General features: G+C 40.3%; 4 protein-coding genes across 7 annotated transcripts; 2 read left to right on the plus strand and 2 right to left on the minus strand.

The window, feature by feature from the left end:
• Positions 1 to 1,968: 1,968 nt before the first annotated feature.
• LOC106644816 (uncharacterized) lies at positions 1,969 to 7,954 on the minus strand. The gene is made up of 6 exons (XM_014360492.2): positions 6,447 to 7,954; positions 6,100 to 6,354; positions 5,752 to 5,944; positions 5,444 to 5,657; positions 5,213 to 5,355; positions 1,969 to 5,138 (listed from the first exon to the last, which is right to left on the minus strand). Exons 1-6 carry the CDS (start codon positions 6,809 to 6,811, stop codon positions 2,334 to 2,336), a joined length of 3,975 nt encoding a protein of 1,324 aa, XP_014215978.2. The 5' UTR covers positions 6,812 to 7,954; the 3' UTR covers positions 1,969 to 2,333.
• Positions 7,955 to 8,130: 176 nt separating this feature from the next.
• Positions 8,131 to 14,207, plus strand: LOC106644828 (methyltransferase-like protein 25B). The gene is made up of 5 exons (XM_089597845.1): positions 8,131 to 8,298; positions 12,487 to 12,685; positions 12,758 to 12,979; positions 13,089 to 13,665; positions 13,727 to 14,207. Exons 2-5 carry the CDS (start codon positions 12,488 to 12,490, stop codon positions 14,116 to 14,118), a joined length of 1,389 nt encoding a protein of 462 aa, XP_089453971.1. The 5' UTR covers positions 8,131 to 8,298; position 12,487; the 3' UTR covers positions 14,119 to 14,207.
• On the plus strand, positions 8,633 to 12,375 carry LOC106644820 (presequence protease, mitochondrial). Of its 2 annotated transcripts, none has more exons than XM_023391327.2 (2): positions 8,633 to 8,870; positions 9,070 to 12,375. In XM_023391327.2, exon 2 carries the CDS (start codon positions 9,089 to 9,091, stop codon positions 12,191 to 12,193), a length of 3,105 nt encoding a protein of 1,034 aa, XP_023247095.2. In that variant the 5' UTR covers positions 8,633 to 8,870; positions 9,070 to 9,088; the 3' UTR covers positions 12,194 to 12,375. The 2 variants fall into 2 exon arrangements, with proteins under 2 accessions (XP_023247095.2, XP_014215981.2); XM_014360495.2 differs by having other exon boundaries at positions 8,633 to 8,737.
• On the minus strand, positions 14,123 to 15,836 carry MED8 (mediator complex subunit 8). 3 transcript variants are annotated; one of them, XM_089597848.1, is made up of 6 exons: positions 15,478 to 15,836; positions 15,158 to 15,403; positions 14,900 to 14,908; positions 14,528 to 14,698; positions 14,352 to 14,454; positions 14,123 to 14,271 (listed from the first exon to the last, which is right to left on the minus strand). In XM_089597848.1, exons 1-6 carry the CDS (start codon positions 15,640 to 15,642, stop codon positions 14,192 to 14,194), a joined length of 774 nt encoding a protein of 257 aa, XP_089453974.1. In that variant the 5' UTR covers positions 15,643 to 15,836; the 3' UTR covers positions 14,123 to 14,191. The 3 variants fall into 3 exon arrangements, with proteins under 3 accessions (XP_089453974.1, XP_089453973.1, XP_089453972.1); XM_089597847.1 differs by lacking the exon at positions 14,900 to 14,908 and having other exon boundaries at positions 14,123 to 14,268; XM_089597846.1 differs by lacking the exon at positions 14,900 to 14,908.
• Positions 15,837 to 17,964: the final 2,128 nt, after the last annotated feature.

The following is a 17,964-nucleotide window of genomic DNA, read 5'->3' on the forward strand; positions in this document are numbered from 1 at the left end:
CAACTCGAACTGATTGTGAGACGAAATCGTAACTACTTACGTGTCTAATTGTGGTATTTCAAAAGATGCACTCTTACGTGGTAAAAAATGGTAATGAAAAAAAAAAAAAAAAAAAAAAAAAAACGTTAATTAATAGTCTAAACTTTTCGGCATCGATCGCTTTTCCATTATTGTTGTTTTCAAATCAATACTGACTCGTTTATCATCGAGATTAAACGTTTGTAGTAAATATACGTCTAGTTACTTGTGTCAAACTGTTGTATTATCTAAACTTTTGTTTATTTAGATTAAAAAGGAGTTTCATAATTACCCGATTGCATATTAATAATACTAACATCGAAAATGAAAATGAAGGTAGAAAAAAAAAATATATATATTTTCATACTGAGATGATGTCGATCACAACAAAAAAAGAGCAGTCTTTTCGTTTGAGGAGCAAATAAATAACACCGATTGGAAAAAAAAAACCTCGCGCCCTGTACTGATGTACCAAACGCGATCTGGGCGGTACAGTGCATCTCGCTGCGGCAAACCTAAAACGCAAATGGTCAAAGTCGCGGATTCGTAAATATATTTGATAAAATTGTACTAAATGGCATATCGGCATCGCCAATATATCATCGCTGCATCAGCGACGTTAAAACAGGGATTGTGGTTGTCACTACTTATTTTTTGTTAATTCGATACGCGACGTGTAACTACATGGTATACTACTTTGCGGATCTGAGACTATACGCTTCGATAAATACGTGCATGCTACTATTGTGCCTAAATGACGACGTGGCACGAAAATGTTATTACCTGGCTTATATTGTTATACATGATTATGCGATTACACCGAAAACTACTTGGTAAGCATTTGTGATTATAGCGATTTTTTTCTTTTTCTTTATCTTCATTTTTTTTCCACTGCCTCGTCCATCGCGTCATTCAAATACAAAAAGTTCACGCTTCGTCACGGCGCTTTTTTTCATGGCTCTTCTAGTCAATCATCAATTTTTGAGTTTACTTCTCGTCTCCCGTTCTCACACTTTACCCGCTCGACTGTACAATTGTTTTCACGCTGCCCCCTACTTTCCAGCAAGAACTTATTGTCCCTTTGTCGCACACCGAACAAGCGTGGCTCTGTAACAATTTAAAAACTGCAGGGCGCTAAAAACTACCATCAATCCACACGCACCTCTGCCCCCGGGTATCGAACGTGAGTTTAATTCGACAAAAAATCAAAGTCTTGGAAGAATGCCATCGTTCGAGCAAGTTTTTAAAATTATTTTTACAACAACATATTGTTCGGCGATTCATCTTTTGTAATTATGTTGGTTCATTCTTAAAATTTTCAAGTTTCACTTGTACCACGTACTCACCCCGGCGTACAAAAGTTTACAAATGATTATAGGTCACAAAAAATTCGGGGAAATTATACTGTTGAACGATTTTTGGTCTGAAATTCCGGAATTTTAAGCGAGCAGGTGACATTAAGCTTCTCGTTAGCGCTATATTATATTGACGTCGGTACAACATTTTGGTTGGTATTGACAGAATGTTAAGTATGCTTAGAGTAAGATAAAACAAAGTATTTAACTGCGTACAGCTGTTTTATAAGAAAAAAAATTTAAGTGATTGAAAAAGACAGGCTTCAAATGTAGAAGATGACACGAAATACTTTTACCAACTTATGGTTTTGAAAAATGTTGACTCATAAAACTAGCTTAATGCGTGGACACCACTTTATTTATATCACTTGAAAATGAAAAAAAAAAAAAAAAAAACAATAAATAAAAAAATAAAAAATAAGGTAGTAAAAAAAACAGAAAAAATAAAAGTTTAGAGTGCAAGCACTATATTGTTAAAAATCTTTACAACAGATTTCATGTAAAACATCTGATTTTTTTATACATTTGATAAAAATTCATAAAAGAATTCGTAATAAATACTCTCGGTATTTCTTAAAGACTTAATAAACCTCCAGGGTAAAACAAGATGCAATATCCCTTTTCTAATCTGTATCTAAAAAGAGACAGATACTTCATTTGACCAATAAATAAAATATCTTTTGTTTTTTTTTTTTCCTATTTGAAATTCATACCCAATAGTATGAACTGTACACAACTTTCCTTAACGTTAACTTAAAAAAAAGCTTGACCATCTACCTGTCAAACCAGTACAAAGTCCTTTTTAACGATAAAGAGCCCTGTACTACACGCATGATCAACAATTTCATTTTTTCTTCTCATTTTTTGCATTCTCAGAGTCGAGTGTTAAAAACTCACTGGTGAATATCGAGGAATGACTGCGTGCTAAACTTCTTTATCCCACTCTAATGGATAATCCTTTCAATGATTCGGTTCCACAACTTCGTTGAACAGAGGCGAGAGCGCGTCGACGTCCTGCAACCCGTCGAAATTTCCGAGGGATCCCAAATCGTCAGTCTCGTCGTTCGGCGGTTGCTCCAAGAAATCGGCCACACTGCACTCGACGCTCGTTGAGCAGCAGTCGTTGCCACTGACTCCCGCGGTTGACTGGTGATTCGGAAGGCCAAGCGATTGCGCGTTCAAGCTCGAATTGAACAGCATAGGCTCGTTACTCTCTGCGTAGGGATCCTGCTGCTGATGCTGACTAGAGTTGTTCAGCGGCGTCGTCGGATACGAGTGCGAGCCATTGCTGTCGTCCAGGTACTGGACGACCAGCGACGAGGAGGAGGAGCTCGGCAAGGGCAGCGGCGTATTGGGATAGGAGCGCGAGTGTAACAACTTGGGCGCCGCAGCTGCCAGGCCGGTACCACTACTGCTGCTGCTGCTCAGGCCGTTGTCGTTGGGCCAGCTGTCGAAGAGGCCAGAGTTGTCTCCCAGCAAAAGATTGTCGCTCAAATTTGCGTTTCCCAACGAATCCATCATCAGAGAACTCGAGCCGATCGTCTGATCCTTGTCGACCGATGGTCCTTCGTCCGATAATATATGTTCCGGCTCGGCTTCGTTCAGAATGTCGAATATGTTGTTAAGATTCTCGGGTGTCATTTCCTTGTCCTCTATGAGAAAATCTGGGTCAGCCGAGGAGACCAGCGGGTCGAGCAAATAGCTGGAGTTGTCGCATGGGCCGCCTATCGAGCTAAAGTCATTGAATTCACTTGGCACTGGGGTCGGAGCTATCGAGCTGTTTGTTGACGGATTAAAGCTGTGATATTGAAAATTCGGCGTCATTTGCTGGGCAACCGAGATCGGGGACAGTAGAGCAGGATTGACCATTCTGTGTAACGGCACTGACTGCGAACGATAAAACAACTGATCCTTGGCAAACTCCTGCTGTCGCTTGCTCTGCAAAAGATCCGAAATCTCCTGATCGGTCGGCTGTGGCTTTCGGTTGTACACGTTCTTGATTTCTTGAAGATTTTCCTGACTCGGATAGTTGATCAGTAGCTGGTCCTCCTGGATAACGAGATCCGACAGCAACGGCGTGCAGGGTAGAGTCTGGGTTTTGCACGTTTGCTCCAGAAGCGGCGAGTGCACCGGGGGCATCGTAGCTTGGGAAGCCTTATTGTTTATCAAAGGAGCCAGAGGTGAATGCGGCGGTCTGTTGATACCGTTCATCTCGGGCGTACAGATGGGCACGATAAAATTGTCGCTCCGCACGTTGCAGGATATGGAGCGCGCGAGCGTCTTTTGGGAGCTGCGGGACCTACAGTTGCCCTGCAAGTTGCTGCGCGAGCGCGGCACCGGCGTGTTTCTCGGCGACACGAATGGACTGGCGTTCGCCGAATTCGACTTCGACACTTGACCGTTGATCGGTGAGTGCGGTCCCGGGGATATGGGCGTGAAATTGAATATCCGTCTGCGCGTGTTGGGACTCTGTGGCACGGTATTGCTCGTGCTGCAACTGCTTCCGGCCGTACTCGTGCCGTTGCCGCTGTCTTGACTGCATTCGACCGCGTTGGTCTCGAAGCTCACTCGTCGCCTCGTGTTCACTGCGTTACCGTGAGCGTTTAGCAGAGTCGGCAATATCAGGTTGTGCTTCTGCAGGGCCTGCTGCTTGTCTACTGGCGCGCTCTGCAGCCTCGGTTTACCGCCGACCCCTAATACTGAATCCTGTAGATTCTCCTGAAGGATGATCCTAAGCTGGGAGACCTGGTCCTGGCGCGAGGACGTCTCGGTCTCGGACACGACGTTGCTCAGTTCCATGTCCGAGCTCGACGAATTACTCGGCTGAAAGTACTGCAGCAGTTCTTCCTCCTGTTCTTGGGAGTTGTTGCCTCCGTTTAGGTAATCGTTGAGCGTGTCGGTGTCGATGTTGCCGAGTTTCGTTTTGAACGCGTCGCACGAGTTGACGTCCGACAACAGCTGCATTTGATCCTCGATCAACTTTTGGCTCGATTTGCCCGTTGAGTTCTTTGTGTGGCCGTTTGATTTGGAACAATCAGAGTTAAAACTCAGAAATGAATCTTTATCACAGCTTTTTGGGGGCTGATTGACGAGAGCCGCGGCGAAGATAGGCTTGTCGCTGGTATTGTTGCTCTTGTCGGTTTTTGGATTACTATCTAGTATCACTGGTATCTTTGTAGAATGTTGGTGCTGCTGCTGCTTATGATGAATGGGAGTCGAAGAGAGCCTGGGAGTAGAGCGCGCAGTGCTATCCAGCATGTCCGTGAGTTTCAGCTGCTTTTCGGGACTGGATTCGGAAGTCATTGATGCCGTTGTCACCGTTGCTGCCACCGATGCCGCTACACTGCTTCCGGCGCGCTTTCGCGCGTTCCTTGGTTTGACTTCACGCGGCGACTGCGCGCTGTTGCTCCTCACTAGCCTAGGCTGAGCACTACTAATTTGCTCGTTCGCTTGTATCGATTGTACCACTAGATTATCACAGTTGGACTGCAGGACCGACGAGCCACTGCAGGGTTGGTTGTTGCTTTTATTAACAAGTTTTTTCTGTCTGCTTATCGGCGTGACAGCTGCCGAGACTGGCGCATTATTATTATTATTATTACTATTATTATTATTGTAATTATTATTATTATTGGCCTTGCTCAACACATTGTTTGTACCTTGAACCAGGTGATTTACATTCGTCACTTTACCACGTTTGCCCTTTTTCACACCTGCCTCTATGTTCTCATCATTCTGATCAACAGTCTTTTCTTCGTTATTGACCTGAAAATAATCAAAACTTACGCGTGAAAAATCAAGATTATGAGTGGCAACACGTACAACAAATTCATAATCACCGGCAATGTGCTGTTAACGGGCTGATCTTTATGATCACGGATTTGTTCTCGTTGTTGAAGCTTACGCTGTAATTGCAGCTGAGCCTCTCTTAGTTTACCAATTTTCGCTAAACCAGCCATTGCAGGCAATCCTGGACTCGTCTCTGCAGCAAAAAAAAGTACAAGGGGTTTGTTTAAACTAGGAGAAAAAAAAAAAAAAAGTTCAGTATAAAAATTGAGTTGGGTGTAAACCTTTGTTAGTCACAGGTTGTGTTTCTCCAGAAGCACTCAGTAAACACACAGCAGCAAGAGATCGATTATCAACGCAGAGATTATTAACAAGATATTTTCCCAACGAGCAGAGAGTAGAAAATTTAATGTCTAACAACGACTCAGCCCACTCGCGAATCAGTGTTGAAGCGGCTCCCAGCATCTCTTCTGTAAGATTTTGCTCGAAATCTTCATCCTAGGGATAAAAATAGTCGTATTTACTGATTTGTGATAAACGAATATGGGCACTATTTACGTATAAAATCACTACAAACAGCCTTACAACTTACGACATCTACATCACTCATGGAAGGTAAAGTTGGAGGATCTAACTTTATTCTTTTACGCATTCCAGAGTAACAATACCGTGAATTGCCACGTGTGCCCAGTCTACGAGGTCGAACGCGAGGGTATACCTGCTTCATGACTTTTCCGAAATCAGCCGTGGATAGGGGTTTCATGGAATTGTTTGCACAGAATATACTGCCGAAAAGAATCAAACCATAACTGATTACTTAGTAAAATAGCACATGAATATTCAGTTTAATGTATTTCTGATGAATTAAAAGATTAAAATAATCATGATGATCATAATAATTTGATATTGAAAAAAAAAGCAACTAGCGACTAGTAATTACTTGTACTCGTCGTAGACTTCTTGCTTTGGTAAAGAGACGTCCGGGTCCTCTTCAAGATGTGTTTTGATCCACATAATTGTCTGATGAATCTCGTAACGATTACCCAAGGGATTCAAGGGTTGCCTGAGTGGATCCACCGCGCCGTTGGGATTGGTCAAAGATACCGAGAGCTTGAGGTACAGCAATAACTTTTCTTCCACCTTCATCTGCTCAACTTGCGAGAACACTTCTTGCACGCGATACCTAGACTCTTCACTGTGAAACATCAAAACAGTCCTAAATACTAGTAGATGTGGGGACAATGAAATTAAAATGAACCAAAGATTTGCAGAAAAGAAAGAAATTACCTGATGCTATCCTCTACCATGAGGCGTACGGCCTCGTGCTTGGCAGCAGGAGTGAGATGACTGAGGTTGTTAAATTTGCTGCCTTTGAGGACGTCCTGCAGAAGATCCCTCGAGTGAAAGTGGCCGTTGGAAAAGCCCGAGGAGGGCGGCGGAGGAGGCTGCGCCGAGACGGATCTCTGGTGCAACCTCGTCGCGGGCTGTTGTTGTTGGACGCTGCAGCTCGCCGGTGGAGTCGGCGTTGGCAACCGCTCCTTCTTGACTTTGGCCGTACAAGCGGCCTCGAGCTGATGGCTATTCGCACTCATGTTCTCATCTGCTTCTTTTCTCGTCAACTTGGTTTCTCGTTCGCTCCTTCTCTCACGCATTCGCTGAGCACACGCTCCCCCGCGTCCGTCGCGACAGGCAGCAAATACTTTAGGTGTAGACCCGCAAGGCGCTCAGGCGCACGGGCCTCCGTGCCAAGTCTCGGCCGCTGCCATGTCGATCTCGAGTCAGTCAGCTGGTGGCTCTCGACCCACTGCTTCCCCGAGGCGAGTAATAACCGTTTGCCTATAGCCACTCCAAAGGTTGCTCTGTCGTCTCCAGCTGGCAGCCCTGATCTAGGGCGTCGCAGCCGGCTCCTACGCTCCTCCACCTCCACCAGCCTACTACTGGACGAGCGGCCCTGCTGTTCGACATCGGCTGCCTGCCGGCTACCAGGGTGCTGCTCGAGCACTGGCGGCACTGCACTACGCGCACACAAGCCCACCCACACATGCACGCTACTTTGGCGCCTCCTTCTCCTCCTCCTCTTGGGGATATCTATAGCTGGTGCGAGATGCCTCCCAACTAAGGACAACGCACCATCATCGGCGCCAATTATAAGATAAAAGCAGCAAATTAATTTCTGCTGGTGGCTCCAACTCAATGGCCTCCTCGGTAATCAATTTTTCCATGCGCGCTGCTCGTCAACGATATTATTTCATTCTCTTTTGTTGCTTGCTAAGTACGCTCTCCCCATCCAACCTCCCTTTCTTTTCTTCTTCTACTTCTTACTCTTGGCACTTTCTCCGGAACGGATTCTGGTTCTGGAGGAGTCCTGTCTATCCCCGGGCAACAAATAGGGAAAATATCGACGAGCGTCAGCCGCTGTGTGTATATATATAAGGTATACACTTCAACTTCGGAGCAGAAGAGAAGCCTTATTCATATTCCATCCACTGATTTCGGTCGATGAAGTTTCCTGCGCGTCCCAAGACGCCCCGGGTGGTATGGTCGTGGTGTTCTCGACTCTCCTCGTTCGCCTTCTTAGGTTCTCAGTGTGTTCTCACCCTCGAAATTTCGAATCCTTTTGCGTTACTTTTTTTTGGGCGACGGCAGACGGGACCACGGCACCACGCCACCACGGCAGACGTTGGCTTTAGATGTGTGTGTGATATAGGTGTAGGTATAACCGTTCTACAAAAGGTGGCTGAAGAGCCAAGTCCCCCGAAGATGCGAAATGAAGTCGGTGAAGAGAGACTGAAAGAGTGCACTTTCCCTAAACTTTCCAGTTTCCCACCCGTACACGCGTGCGCGCGCCCACCACCCTACAAACCCCAATCCCCAATCGCCGATCGCCCCTTGTGTCGTCGTCACATCCTCTCTTCCTCTCTCTCTCTCCAGCTACATACACTTGTTAAACTTCATCTTCAGTCATTGTACCTGATTACTTATTAATCTACTAACAATTATTATGCTCAACAATTTCAAGTTATACTTTCTATTTTTGACCACTTCATTTCTTAGATCAGAGAATTTTTTTTTAACACCACATCCGTAAGTAACCCCCGGACGGAAAGGGACCAAGAAACGTGTTCGTTGGTATATATAGGTACTTATTTATTTTAACATTTTTTGTCCGGCTATCTTGGCCGTTTATAGGTTTAGGTATTCGACTATACCTAAACAATTACATCATGAATAATTTAAGTTGTTAATATCTATCACACATTTTTTTACTCTGCACCTGAATATGATAGATAATTTAATTTAACAAAACGAGCACAGGAAGAAGCTATACGCGGCCAAATAAATTGTAATGGTCCTTAAACAATTCAAAATTCGAATTTGCCGCCTTTCCCCCCTCTCGCCAAGTATGCGTGTGTGTGTTGTGATGTGCGGGCATCGTCTGCTTTTTATTGTGTGAATGCATATTTTTCCCGGCGGCAACATTTGTTTTACGTTTTGTTCAGTAATATTTTACACATAGCTGTAATCTAGGGATGTCAAAAAAGTTTTAACTATCTCATGAAAACCAATTTGAGACCTAGGTAACCATTATTATTTGTTATCTAATTTTTTTAATTGCGAATAGTAAAATTATCAAGTTGAATTTTCATAACCCCCAAAATCAATGTTTTTACTTCAAAAAATGTTTGTGTCTAGTATTTTTATTTCAAGTTGGTAAGTGATGTAATTATAATTATTGATCATTTTATCATTTTTACAACGAATTTTTCGTAGTACAAAATTTACTTACTCATCAACTTAATTTCAACAGAAGAAAACAACAGTTTTGTTTTGATGTGATTGATAATTTTAACCATAATGTTTTTTGCTGCACTTTTTAAACAATAACAAGGTCATTTCATGTATATTCCAGGTAACCAGAATCAGCAAGGATGTTTTATCAACCATTACTGAGAAAAAGTACATGGCTCAAAAGCCTTGGACTAATAAACAAGTCTAAATTTGGCACTTCTAGTATTGCGTCAAACATTCAAACTTCTCTGAAAGATAATGGTATCAAGAGTAGCAGTTCAATTGATTTGAAGGAAGGACAAGTCCTCAGTGGGTTCATAGTTGATCAGATCACTCCGATCAAGGAGATGTACTTGACAGCAATAAAATTGACTCATTTGAACACCGGAGCCCAATACTTGCATCTTGATCGTGACGACAGCAACAATGTGTTCTCAATTGGCTTTAGAACGACTCCGATGGATTCCACAGGCTTACCTCATATACTCGAACATATGGCTCTCTGCGGGAGCGACAGATATCCATGTCGAGACCCTTTTTTCAAAATGTTGAGGAGGTCTCTGGCAACATTTATGAATGCCATGACTGCGCCTGATTACACCTTTTACCCTTTCTCAACGCAAAATCTACGAGATTTTAGAAATTTACAGTCGGTTTATTTGGACAGTGTTTTCAGACCACAACTACGGGAACTTGACTTTTTCCAAGAAGGTTGGAGAATGGAACATACAGATCCAAATGATAAAAAGTCTCCTATAATATTTAAGGGGGTCGTATACAACGAGATGAAGGGAGTTTTCAATAGCAATCAAAACATCTTTGTCACACGATTGTTGAATTCACTATTACCCAGTCACACGTATGGTGTAATATCTGGTGGTGATCCCCTGGAAATTCCCAAATTGAACTACGAAGATCTGGTCCATTTTCATGCTACACACTATCATCCATCCAATGCTAGATTTTATTCTTATGGCAATTTCCCACTGAAAGATCATTTGAAGTTCATCAATGATAACTATTTATTTTTAGCTGATAAAATTAATACTTCAAAGACAAAAGTACCTTCAGAAAGTAGGTGGAGTGCACCTAAAAAAGAGCACATTTTGTGCAGACCTGATCCACTGATAGCTGATTCAAATAGACAGAATGCTATAGCAATAGCTAGTCTCTGTAACGACATCACCAATATTCAAGAAGGCTATGACGTCTATATTTTGGCCCAGTTATTATTGGATGGGCCTAATTCTGCGTTTTACAAAAGTTTGGTAGACACCAATATTGGCACTGGTTTTGGCCCAATGACTGGATATGAATCACAAGTCAAGGATACCATATTCATAGTGAGCTTGCAAGGTGTCCAAGAGTGTGATTTTGAAAAGGTTGAAAGGATATATAACGAAACTGTTGCTAAAGTAATTGAAGATGGATTTCAGAAGGATCATATAGAAGCCGTCCTCCATCGCATCGAGCTGCAAGTGAAACATCAAACGTCAAACTTTGGCTTGAATTTGCTGTACAATGTCATGCCACTGTGGAATCACGATGCCGACATTATGGATTCGCTCAAGATCAACAAAGCCATTCAAAATTTTAAAGATAGAATCCAAAGAGATCCAAAATACTTGAGTTCTTTGATTGAAAAGTACTTATTGAATAACAGTCACAAGCTCACCATGACCATGTCACCCAGTCAAAATTTCGAGAAGCAACTCGTTGAAGCTGAAAACGCTCTGCTGGAGTCTAAACTGAAAAATCTAACTCCAGAGCAGCTAGATGGAATCTTTAAAAATGGCCAAGCCCTGCTAATCGATCAACAGAAAGAAGAAAACGTTGACTCCCTACCAGGTCTCAAAATCGAAGATCTCAAGGAAGACGTCGATCGATACGATTTAGTCGACACTCAAGTTTGCAATGTACCCGTGCAAGTGGCAGTACAGCCCACAAACGGCGTGTGCTACTATCGTGGCCTCATAAACACGCAACACCTGTCACCAGATTTAAAGAACGTACTACCGATTTTTAACGACGTGGTAACGAAAATGGGCACCCAAAGATACGATTACCGCGACTGGGACAAACTGATGCAGCTAAAAACTGGTGGACTGTCATTCTCGAATCACGCGATGGAGCACAAGGTGGACAACAACAGGTACGAAGAAGGTATCGCCATCAACTCCTACTGTCTCGAGCACAATGCCGAAGAAATGTGGAAACTATGGGAGGAGCTGTTTAACAGAGTCGAGCTCACCGATCTCCAGAGGTTCGAGACCCTGGTGAAGATGGCGGCGGCAGACGTGACCAACCGCATAGCGAATTCGGGCCACCTGTACTCCATGAGCTCGGCTGCCAGTCTCGTATCGCCCATTGGAAGGTACAAGGAGAACCTCTCAGGCATGGAATTTGTCAATAGAATAAAACATATAGCCCAGATGAAGGACTTGTCTCTGGTGCTCGAGCAAGTGCAAGAGATCGCCAAACAAGTCCTAACGAATCCGAGTCTGAGATCGGCCATCAACTCGACCGGCGAGTCGATGAACGACATCCTCAAGAATCTGGAGTTATTTTACGATGCGTTGGATAATGTCGACGGCCAGCAGGACCGAATTTTCACGAGCTGCGCGCCCACGGAGATGACGAACAAAGCTGTGCACCACGTACTCCCCTACGCCGTGAATTACGCATCGAAAGTCGTCTCGACTGTGCCGTACAGCCATCCGGATCACGCGCCGCTTCAAGTACTCTCGAAACTGATATCGTCGAGCTACCTGCACCCCGAGATACGAGAAAAGGGAGGTGCTTATGGCGGAGGCTCGACGTTGGGAGCGGACGGCACGTTCTACTTTTACTCGTACCGAGACCCGGGCTCCACACGCACGCTCGACATTTTCGACGGGACCTGGGACTTTTTGGCCAAGACCGACATCACCGAGGAGAAGCTCGTCGAGGCCAAGCTGCAGATATTCCAGAAACTCGATGCCCCGGTGGCACCGGGCAACCGAGGCATGAACAGGTTTTTCAATGATTTGAGCTTTGACGACGTGCAGAGCCTCAGGGAGCGACTGAGGGCAGTTAACGGGGAACAGCTGCTCGACGTGGCCAAGAGGTACTTGAGTCCGGACGCGAAGAACGTGAAGATTGGCAGAGCTTTGATCGGTCCTCGGAATGCCGATTTGAAGTCGAGGAGCTCGGAAAATTGGGAGATCTTGGAGCAGGAGGAGCAGTGCCAGGCGCAAGCGATTTAACGATATTATTACTTTGTCCCTAAACAAACTTTTGTTACCGATGTTGTTGGTTTATTCGCGAAATTGCGCTATAAAAAATTTCAGGTGTCCTAAGTGTACAATGTTAAGCGAAGCTTTCATGAAACGTGTAAAAAGTATTATTATTCTTTTTTTTAAATAAATCTAGCTTTTATGTTTTCGAATTTCTTGTTATTTTATTTGTCATTTACAACTCACCAAAACCTTTCGAAGGATTTTTTTTTTTCATTGTTTTTGATTATTCCAACAAAAGAACTGTGTTGTTATGATTGCAGAATGGATGGAATGGATGAAATTCAGTACTTCAAAGAAGCGATATTGTTTTTCAAAGAGTTTCAATGGCTCTACAATATGCCTGTTACTAAAATACTGTGTAGAGGTTCGTTAGACTCGTTACCCGCCGATTGGTTAGAAGCCTTAAAAGACATAGATAACAAAGATTTGAATGATTTTGTCACTGAATTTAAGACACAAGTGCGTAAAGAATATTTATCAATGTAATTAAATTGTGTGTTTTGGTAATCACATTTTTTTTGTTTTCTCTAGGAAAAGTGGCCAAGATCTTTGCTCAATTTTGTTGAAAGTTGTCGCAGTTTTCATAAATTACCAACATCTAACATTTCGTTATCGTCGATCTCATTGCCTGAATTGTTCCTCAAAAAGCTAAGTTTAAAAAAGCAACACGAAATATTTTATTTGGCACGCTTAGTCCATGAAAAATGTCAACAGCAAGAAATATCATTTGTAGTCGATCTTGGCTGCGGTCTGGTAAGAAATCTCAAAAAATCAAATTGAAAAATAAAAAATATTTCATTTAAATTTTTTCGCGAGAGTTAATCGACTCTAATGAAAAAACTATTTAATAAAATAATTGCAGGGGTACATTTGTCAACTACTCAACCATTTGTATGGATACCAAGTATTAGGTTTAGAATCGAGTGTAAAAAACGTAGAAGCAGCTAAGGTCAGACAGAAAAATATTTTTCCCGATTCCCTTTCGGCAGTTAAATACGTTTGCTGTACGATATCTAAGGATTCTTCAGAGTGCATTGAATTCATTGTTAACCGAGAGTTTGGAGAGATCGAAAGTATGTGTTTGATTGGCTTACACGCTTGTAGCGATCTCAGTGTGCACATGTCAAACATATACTTAAAAATGGAAAAGACTAAGCTGCTGGTTTTAATTTCATGTTGTTATCATAAATTAAGTCTCAAACAGGTTGATTTGGAATGTAGTGATAAAGAATATTTTAATTATTTTCCTTTGTCAAAGACTTTGGAGAACACTGTAAAGATTTTAAATGTAGATGTTGGAGAATTTTTGAGGAGACCATTTATGCGATTAGCTTGTCAAGAAACGTCAGACAGGTGGTTCGGACTTTCAAAAAAGGCACACAACGAACATTCATTCCATGTTCTTGCAAGAGCAGTTCTTGAATTATATGCTGTCGAAAGTAAGCATCATTTAAAGCACGTTGATTATAGTTTTATCATAACGGGAATATTATTTTTCAGATGACCTGCAAATAAAGAAGCTTGTCAGGAAGGCTACCCGAAAATCTCAATGTATCGACTTCGAGACTTACTTGAAAGACTGTATGCAACGTTACACATTTGAAAAGCAAAAAGATTGTGATGTACACATGACACATTCTGTTCCTTGGGATGATACAACGAAAAACAGTTTGATAATACTGTGGAAAAATAATTTAGAGAAACAAGAAAGTATAGAAGTGTACACTGGCTTACAGTTACTTTTACAACATGCCGCAGAATCTTTGGTTTTGTTTGACAGATTGCATTACTTAAGGGAGCATAATTTTGAAGCTGATATTGTACCAACCATGAATGGATCTCTATCACCTAGATGTTATGCTATAATTTCAAACAAAAAGCGAAAGCTTTGATACGTAGCGTGATAAATAATAAAACTAGTATTTATTTTACATATACAAGTATAAATAAAGTAACAACATTATGTTATCGACCATAAGGATGAATTTGTGATGCAGCCTTGATATTTGTTTTGATAGCACTTGGAGCCTTACTCATTTGTCCTACTGAAATAAAACGTAGTAAATTTTTAGATGCATAAGGGCAAAATGAGATAAAAGTACTTTTAAATATATTAGTTGATTACCCATGGGTCCTTGTCCAGGCGTTTGCGATTGTCCAGCTAGTCTTCCAACAAGCATATTATTCGTGACTGGATTCACACCGGACTGGACCATTTGAACATCAGACTAAAAATAATGATTGGCACATAAGAAATTGAGATATTTCCTTAAATAAAAATTAAGTTTTTATGTATTTTACCTTTAATCCTTTGCCATTGCAAACTGCATTGATCAATGCATGTGTATCAGCAGAACTACTAGTCTGCATCTGTGTTGTTCTACTTTTAGTTTCATTTTCCATTTCTTCCCTGTTTTTATTTATAGCATCAATAACCATACCTAAAACTTTATTATACTGTTGTACCTGTTTCTGGAATTCGAAAGGGACGCTGTTAATATAACTGCAGTAATTATAACTATGTTTGTTCCAATTGCTAATAAATCAACAACACTAGTAAAACATAATTGCAAGCTGGTAAACAAAAGAATGAAACTCAAAATTTTATGGCTATTTATTAGCAAATGGAGCAAAAGACAACAATTAATTCTAACTGTATTTGTAGTAGCTTACATTAAATTCCTAGTTGTAGTTTTAGTTAGCATATACAAAGAGAAAATAATTATTTTTATTATAAATTTGTGTATCAATTACAATTATTGTGAATTTAGATTTTTTTTCATAAACATGGCTGATTTTGTTGTTAGTAAAAAATGAGTTATACATTGAATAGTTGTGACACATAATTGAAAGAATCATTTATATCTATTGCATGTGTCATGTGTCAAATTTGATGTACTCATCACAAAAAATAATAAAAAATATACTTACATTAGCTTGGTCAAAGTTTAGAGTATTGACTTTTGCCTCATAAGTCAACAATTTTTGCTCAACTTGAGGGTCGGGTTTAGTTCTCAAGTAGTCTGGCACTAAATCATGTGCAAAAGTTGATATTCGATTCTCTGTTAACCTCATCAATTCTTCATCCTTTTCAGGACTAAGATGTAACGGGAGCACTGTATAATGTTTCAAGTTTAGAGCCTTGTCGTGACTAAGAATCTTAGAAAGGCTTGTGAGCTGTAAAAAAGATTAAGCAAGTACAAAAAAAATCCAGAAAGATAATAAGTTGTGGGATGAAATGATTTCCTTACGTGACCAGATATGATGGCAAAGTTATCAAGAAAATTTGGCCAGTTCAGAGTCTCGTATTCACACTCCAATTTAATTATCATTGAAGCAATTGCCGTTTTTAAGTCATTAACCCTCATTATTATGGCCTCTAGGGCGGACTCCAACTGTTTCTCTTCTCTCTGCATCTTTGGATTTTATCCGTAATAAATAACACAATGTTTTTACTTGACATAAATTATTAATTAAATAGACTAAGGTAACACGATACGTTGATTATATTAACTTAAAATTAACGTAGAACCATTTTCACACCGACATTAATTAATTTATAAATTGTTGTTGTTTACAATTGGTTAAGGATAGGTTACCTATCCTACAATAAAATGTGGGACTGTATGCATATATGTGTATATGTGTGACATTGTGAGAGCACCAGACAGACCAGAGCGAGAGCACATCAGGAATCTACGGAAGCCCGGTAACGACATCGTGCGTGCAGGCTTGAAAGCTAGCTTGCAAGATTGCATGCGTGAAAGGAATCAGATCAGGAGAGCATTGGATCTCACTTAATCAGAGAAGGTTGGGTTCTTTGTTTATTTATAATACTTCAAATTTACTTCTTTGTAGTAATTGTATTTTTTATTTAATGAGATCCAATGCTTCATTTTTAGGAGACTCTTTGAGTGACTGTGCTTCTTTTTTAAGCCTTTTGTCTTCAATTGTCTCTTTTGGACTGATTACTTTACATATCTATTTAATCGTTGTTCAAGATTTCTGTAACACAAATCTTGGCATGTACATATTATATAAGTTAGCTGTTTATTTAAACTAGAAAGTTAAAGGGCTGTGCTTCCGCGAGTTAATGATAAAAGGTCTAAAGTATTTTAATTTTGTAAATATGGTAGATTTTATAAGCCGTATAAGATAAGTGGAATATTTATACTTTTCAGGGTCCATTTACAGGTAAAAGACATATTGTAAACTTGCCGCATGTAGCATTAAAAATGTCAACTATTTATCGTCTATTTATAAGATTATTTGCGGCTGGTTTATATATGATTAAATGGCTCTACTGGAAATAGCAATAATTATTTGGATCAGCGCCATCTAGCGGTCATTATTTTTTGGCCAAAAGTAGCTCCTAAAATTCTCAATCAGAGCATTCAGGATTAGAGCCATTTAGTCAATTATAAACCAGCCGCAACTCATGATGGAGCTATAAAATGAAAAAATAACGATACGTGTGTTTTAGGCGGCAAGTTAACAATCTATTTTCTACTAAAAAATCGACCTCCTATGTACTCGTACTTTTAAAGATAAATTTTCGAGCATAAAATGGAGTTAACAATCCATTTTATGCTCGAAAATTTATCTTCAAAAGTATGAGCACTTAGGAGGTCGATTTTTTAGTAAAAAATAGATTGTTAACTTGCCGCCTAAAACACACGTATCGTTATTTTTTCATTTTATAGCTCCATCATGAGTTGCGGCTGGTTTATAATTGACTAAATGGCTCTAATCCTGAATGCTCTGATTGAGAATTTTAGGAGCCACTTTTGGCCAAAAAATAAAGACCGCTAGATGGCGCTGATCCAAATAATTATTGCTATTTCCAGTAGAGCCATTTAATCATATATAAACCAGCCGCAAATAATCTTGTAAGTAGACGATAAATAGTTGACATTATTTATGCTACTTGCGGCAAGTTTACAATCTATCTTTCATCCAAAAATCGACCTCCACAAGTAAATAATTATTCTACTTATCTTATATGGCTTATAAAATCTACCATATTTACAAAATTAAAATACTCTGGACCTTTTACTACCAACTTATGGAAGCACAGCCCTTTAACTTTATAGTTCCAATAAATAGTTAACTTATATAATATGTACATTCCAAGATTGGTGTTACAGAAATCTTGACCAACGATTAAATAGATACGTAAAGTAATCAGTCCAAAAGAGACAATTGAAGACAAAAGACTTAAAAATAAGTAGGGCTTAAAATTTGTAAATGACTATGAATAAATGAAAAAAAAAAACTCATACTGTTTTTTGAACAACTATGTTGTCATCAACCCACACTTTAAAGTTTGTATCTATAATTCCATACGTATGTATGCATCTATTTTTAAGTAACTGATTTATAATTCTTTTATATCTCTTTTCCTGGGTTCCTAATAAATTTATGAGTACATTAATTAATTATTACGAATGATATATTGTAAAATAGATCAATGAATTAGTAATAGAATAGCCTTAGCAATTGAAGAAATTTATTCTGCTAACACCATCGATACCGTGGTAAAAATAATTATTCTGTTAGTGGAAATTATCACTCATCAGAAAACTGGCCATTTATTATGAACCAGAACGTTCATACGTATGAATCTGTTTATTGTTGGCACCAACAGCAATAGTGGTACGGAAGGATTCACAGTTTTTCGACCGCCCAGCACGAAAGGTCAGATTTCTACTTTCTTTCTCTTTCGTTGCGACTGTCAG

Source organism: Copidosoma floridanum, unplaced genomic scaffold, assembly GCF_036245765.1.
Source record: "Copidosoma floridanum isolate Cflo_tuat_1 unplaced genomic scaffold, Cflo_Japanese_pri ptg000040l, whole genome shotgun sequence".
NCBI lineage: Eukaryota > Metazoa > Arthropoda > Insecta > Hymenoptera > Encyrtidae > Copidosoma > Copidosoma floridanum.

Coding starts and splice junctions, on each gene's coding strand:
- LOC106644816 (XM_014360492.2), bottom strand. CDS start 6,811: ATGCGTGAGAGAAGGAGCGAACGAGAAACCAAGTTGACGAGAAAAGAA. Junction 5,658..5,751: donor CCATGAGTGATGTAGATGTC/GTAAGTTGTAAG, acceptor TTTTATCCCTAG/GATGAAGATTTCGAGCAAAA. Junction 5,139..5,212: donor CCGTTAACAGCACATTGCCG/GTGATTATGAAT, acceptor GATTATTTTCAG/GTCAATAACGAAGAAAAGAC.
- LOC106644820 (XM_023391327.2), top strand. CDS start 9,089: ATGTTTTATCAACCATTACTGAGAAAAAGTACATGGCTCAAAAGCCTT.
- LOC106644828 (XM_089597845.1), top strand. CDS start 12,488: ATGGATGGAATGGATGAAATTCAGTACTTCAAAGAAGCGATATTGTTT. Junction 12,980..13,088: donor TCGATCTTGGCTGCGGTCTG/GTAAGAAATCTC, acceptor AAATAATTGCAG/GGGTACATTTGTCAACTACT. Junction 13,666..13,726: donor TGAATTATATGCTGTCGAAA/GTAAGCATCATT, acceptor ATTATTTTTCAG/ATGACCTGCAAATAAAGAAG.
- MED8 (XM_089597848.1), bottom strand. CDS start 15,642: ATGCAGAGAGAAGAGAAACAGTTGGAGTCCGCCCTAGAGGCCATAATA. Junction 14,455..14,527: donor GCAATGGCAAAGGATTAAAG/GTAAAATACATA, acceptor CATTATTTTTAG/TCTGATGTTCAAATGGTCCA. Junction 14,272..14,351: donor GCCTGGACAAGGACCCATGG/GTAATCAACTAA, acceptor GTTTTATTTCAG/TAGGACAAATGAGTAAGGCT.